Here is a 5369-nt window from a genome sequence, read left to right as displayed (position 1 = left end):
GTTTGTACAAAATCTTATGAAAAAAGAGATGAACTTTTCAAAATCCGCGAACGTTTGGGTCGGCCTAACAGGCACATGTTCAAAATTTTGAAATATTCTTTTGAATACCATAAAATAATCTTGCTTTAAATAATTTTTGAATTTTTCAAATGTTTCTGTTTTCGAATTTAAGAAATGTTTGAACTTCAGAAAACATTTATATCTTTTTTACAAATGTACGCGGTTTGAAATTTGTCTTCAACATAAATTGTTGGGAAGTTGTTAACAACTTTAGAAATGTGTTGAAGTTTTTAAAATTTCATACATAATTTCAGATTCCAAAATTGTGCAAAAATTAAAAATGGGTCCGTTTCATGAGCCGGAGTAACATCATCGCCTTACAACACCCCTTTCGTCCTTACCGACACACATGCGTTTCACATGATGTACATGCATACGTTTATCAAATCTACCCAACTTTTACGAGCAAGTAAGAATGAACATACAAATAGCCATGCAAAATTTGAACGAAATCGGATACCAAACGCACATTGTGTCACGTCCGACAACTGTTTTCCCATGTTTTCGCATAAAAAATCATAGAAAATGTATGGAATGTCAGAAATTAAAAACAATTGGCGTGCCTCCTTGTGATGATCATTAGGACGTGTGAAATTTTTTGGGTCCATTTCATGAGTCAAAGAAACATCATCATATTATAACACCCTTCCGCCCTTACCGACGTATGTGGGTTGCACATGATGTACGTTGCACATGATGTACATGCATACGTTCGTTAAATCTATCCAACTTGTGCTAGCAAGTAAGGATGATCATGCAGATGATCCATGCAAAATTCGAACGAAATCGAACATCAAACGCACGTTGTGTCACGTCCGGCAACAATTTTTCCGTGTTTTCGCATGAAAAATCATAGAAAACACATGTTATATTTTAAATTAAAAAAATTAGCGTGCCGCCTTGTGATGATCAATAGGGCGTGTGAAAAAAATTGGGTCTGTTTTATGAGTTCGAGCAACATCATCGAATTATAACACCCCTTCCGTCGTAATCAACACCCGTGTGTCTCACATGATGTACATGCATACGTTATTTAAATCTAACCAACTTTTAGCAACAAGTGAGATTGAACATAGAAATGACCCACGTAAAATTTGAATGAAACCGGACACCAAACGCATGTTGCATCACGTCTGGCAACTGTTTTTTCGTGTTTTGTATAAAAAATCATAGAAAATGCACGGAATGTCAGAAACTAAAAAAAATCATGTGCCTCCTTGTGATGATCATTATGGTTTGTGAAAAAATTAGGTTCATTTCATGAATCGAAGAAACATCATCGCATTATAACACCTCTTTTGCGATTACCGACACCGTGGGTTTCACAAGATGTTTATGCATACGTTCATCAAATCTACTCAACTTTTGCCATCAGAATGAACATACAAATGACTCACGTAAAATTTAAACAAAATCGGGCACCAAACATACGTTGCGACACGTCAGACAAATGTTTTTTCATGTTTTCACATGGAAATCATATAAAATACACGGAATGTCCGAAATTTAAAACATTTGGCAGGCCTCCTTCTGATGATCATTACGGCGTGTGGAAAAAAATGAATCCCTTTCATGAGTCAAAGAAACAACATCGCATTATAACACCCCTTCCGTGCTTACCGACACCCATGGATTTCACATGATGTTCATGCATACGTTCATCAAATCTATCCAACTTTTGTCAGCAAGCGAGAATAAACATAGAAATGACCCCACATAAAATTTGAACGGACACCAAACGCACGTTGCATCACGTCAGGCAACTGTTTTTTCATGTTTTCGCATGAAAAATCATAGGAAATGTATGAAATGTCAGAAATTTAAAACATTTGGCGTGCCTCCTTGTGATGATCATTAAGGTGTGTGAAAACAATTGAGTTCATTGAAGGGATATTGAGAAACAAGCTGGTCCCAAGCGGACCCTTCTCGCCTATCCGAACACCCTTCATTGAACATGATCTAGTTTCGTACATACTTCGAAATAATCGATGAACTAATTTTTATTTTGGGGATTTCAGAAATTGTTCTCTCTTTAAAGAAAAATATCAAAAATGTTCCCATTAACAAGTTTTGTTCTCTAAATTTCGAAAAAATACGTGTTTTCAAAAAATGTTCAGGATCTAAAAAATGTATTAAAAGGGCACGTATTTTAAAATAAAGTTTTGAAAAGTTTGTTAGAGTTGTTCAAACAAATGTCGGATTTTCAAACATTATTTGCGTTGTAAAAATTTCTTATGATTTCCAAGAAAAGATAAAGAGATCCAAAACTTCATCAGATTCTGGGTAGTAGTTCTTTACCGTGCGCGTTCAGTTTTTGCCAGCAAAGCTTGCCAGGTCGATTGGTTAGCAATTGTAGTTTCGAATTCTTGGTAGCTCGTATTTTATTCAATTTAGTCATAAGATCGCTGCCATACTGTATTGGTGCAGTTGGTACTGCAGAAATCTTCATGAACCGGCCCGGTTAGGGTGTACACTATACGTTTTAGGATGCATTATACATACACTTTTGCTTCGGTACAACCCCTCTTCCCCACAAAACGTATAAAGAAGAGTATATCCACCTCGTATTGTACCCTATAGGCCGCCGTACGTATAGCCACCTCATATAGTATACGTATGACGGTCTATAGTGTACAATACGAGGTGGGTATACATTCTCCTTCATACATTTTATGGGGGAGGGGGTTGTACCGAAGCACACCTCACATACATATAAATTAAGAATACCTTATGAAAAATGTATATTGTCATTTATATGTATTATATGAGGGGGTTGTATCTAAACGGCACTTTTAACACTAATTTTGTACTATGTGCAATTGCAAAGCCTGGATAGCCATGGACCGAACAACTTAGGAGGCGAAACAAATTGCAAGTTACGTATAGAATGGATGTCATTCTGTACCACGTCATTTTGCATGCGACGCATCCTTGAGAATGGAATACAGAGCAATGAACAGCGGAACTAAATTTCTGCACAGATGGAGCCTACACCTATACACCTGAGACCATGACCGCAAATCTCGTTATCTCGCAGAATTTAGCTACTTTGGGATCCTCCTACACAGGAGAGGAGCCAACCAGGGGAATCCACCGAGGCTGCGTTCGGGCCGGGGATCACTGTGATCAGCTGCAGAGTGCTAGCCTCCAGTGCTCGTGCTTGGGGTCGACGTGGCAGAGCACGCCGAGGAAGATGTCCTCGTCGCAGGGCAGGCAGAGCCTGGCGTCGGCGGCGAACTCGTACTCCTCCCGCGCGCCGTCGAGCAGCTCCCGGAACAGGGGGTGGTCGAGTGAGGACACCCGGACGACGTACCGCCGCAGCTCCTCCCCGACGTACACCACCGTGTGGCCCCTGGGCACGTCAACCGGGATGGCCTCGTCGCCGTCCTCGAGTTGCGCCCACGCGCTCGCCGTCGGGGCGGCGGCGCGGAGCAGCTGCAGCTCGGCGCTGAGTCTCCTGCACGCGCCCAGGAAGGACCTGAGGAGCCTCCTGTTGGATCGCCGCCCTCCCTTCATGCCGCTTGAACGTACCATGCGTACGTACGTGTGTCCGTATGTCTGTGTGGTTGCTGCGTATATTCTGCATATATACGCGGCCATGCAACTGGGCCTGTGCCTTGTGGATTGGCCGATATTAATGGCTGTAGCCTCAGAGGCATGTGCTATGTTTGTAGTAGTAGCTTATATGGCAAGCTGGAAAAATAGACTCTTGGGGTGACGTTTGGATGTGCGTACGCAAAAGAGAGAGAGAGAGAGAGGAAAAACAGATTTAATCGATCGTACATTGGTAGGAGTACTATATATACGTTTGCAAGGTCTAGGCCGCAACTTTGCAAGTAGTTGTAAACAACCGTGGGGATTCCTTGCGTCACTCATCGTTACGCGGGCAACTTTTAGTTGCATCCACGGCGATGCCGTCGTCGCGATCGTTGTTGAAAATTACCTATATTTAGTTGTCCTTTTGTTCCTCGTCTGGCCTGTAATAATAAAATTAGGAGTTTTTTCAGAGGTTTAAGAGATACTTCTGCTCTCGCCTGTTGGTTGCTTGTTTCTAGTTTGTGGCCTTAAGCCCAAATTGTTTTAGTATTCATCTAGCTGTTTAAGATGTTGCAGTGATTGCTGCGGAGACCGGTTTTGCTTCATTTCATAAAAGATGGGGTAGGGAAACCCCTTTCATTCAAAAAATAAAAAAGAAAATTACCTATATTTTGCATTAAGTGGTGCATGTGCTGCCATTAGCGTACAGCCGTACACCATCGCCACTGGCCAAGGATGAACCGAGGCAGCAGTGCTCCTGAATTCCGCCACGACATTCTGGTCAAATGAGTGCCTTGCAGTCTCGAGCAACCACTGCGTACAGCTTGACACGAATTTATCAGCAGACGCATGTTGACCACGCAAAGACCACATCCATTGACAGAATCTAAAACAGTTTTCAGACGGTGCAAGCCTTGAAGATAGTCCCGGCGCGTATGGTATGGAGCTGCTACGCATGCATCACCGTGCACGTACAACTACGTAGTCCTTGTCTCCTCCTTCCGTCCGTCTCCTTCAACCAAAAAATGGTCGATCGACGTCACCCAAGTACTGGTACGAGCGAAGATTCTGGAGCGGCACGTTGTCCCTCCAATAATGGGAGGAGGATCGACCGGCGGAGCAACTAACTGCGTCTCGAAGTTGTCGACGGAGTTAGATTCTTGCACACATCGCCTTGAGGTCGAGGTCGGGGAGGAGATAAGCTAGGGTGCGTGACGGTGCGAGGAGAGGGATGGGGGCGGCTGCGCGCGCGGCCTCATTGGTCCGGGCGGCGGCGGCGGCGGCGGCATTCATTGCGGTGAAAGGAAGCTCCGCTGGGACTGCTCCTCGCTCTCCGGAGCCACCGGCCGGCGGCCGAACGGTGCGTTGCCAGCTTCACGTTTTGCTTTCGAGGTGTCCTGGGCGGCGGCGGCATGGGAAGAGTTGGACGACGGGAGGGTGGTCTGTTCCTACATTCTTGCGAATGATGCGGTCACATCGACTCATTACATTTTTCTACGTGGGCCGGCCAAGTAAGAATCCCGCAGTATCAAAGTTGTCTCAAAAAACAAAGACTGTAAAGAAATTAGTGATATAAACGCTTTTATACTTCTTCACGGAGGGAGCACGTTTCTTCTTCCTATTTTTTTTTTTATCTGAGCACGTTTCTTCTTGCACATATATTTTCTTGCATAATCTACTGAAGTACTAACTACCTTCTCCTATTTTTATTTTAAATAACTTCTTTTCATATACATTATTTCACTGGTTTAATGTATCCTTTCTTCAAAAGT

The 5369-nt window shown here is 43.2% G+C and overlaps 1 protein-coding gene across 1 annotated transcript; it reads right to left on the bottom strand.

The window, feature by feature from the left end:
• Positions 1 to 2962: 2962 nt before the first annotated feature.
• Positions 2963 to 3576, bottom strand: LOC123430538 (auxin-responsive protein SAUR50-like). The gene has a single exon (XM_045114401.1). The coding sequence runs from the start codon at positions 3574 to 3576 to the stop codon at positions 3187 to 3189; it is 390 nt and encodes a 129-aa protein (XP_044970336.1). The 3' UTR covers positions 2963 to 3186.
• Positions 3577 to 5369: the final 1793 nt, after the last annotated feature.

The sequence above is a fragment of the Hordeum vulgare genome, chromosome 2H (genome assembly GCF_904849725.1).
Source record: "Hordeum vulgare subsp. vulgare chromosome 2H, MorexV3_pseudomolecules_assembly, whole genome shotgun sequence".
NCBI classification, from domain to species: Eukaryota; Viridiplantae; Streptophyta; class Magnoliopsida; order Poales; family Poaceae; genus Hordeum; species Hordeum vulgare.
This window is presented reverse-complemented; position numbering and strand designations above follow the sequence as displayed.

What these genes read in the sequence shown, in the direction of transcription:
- LOC123430538 (XM_045114401.1), bottom strand. Translation starts at nt 3,576, where the DNA reads ATGAAGGGAGGGCGGCGATCCAACAGGAGGCTCCTCAGGTCCTTCCTG.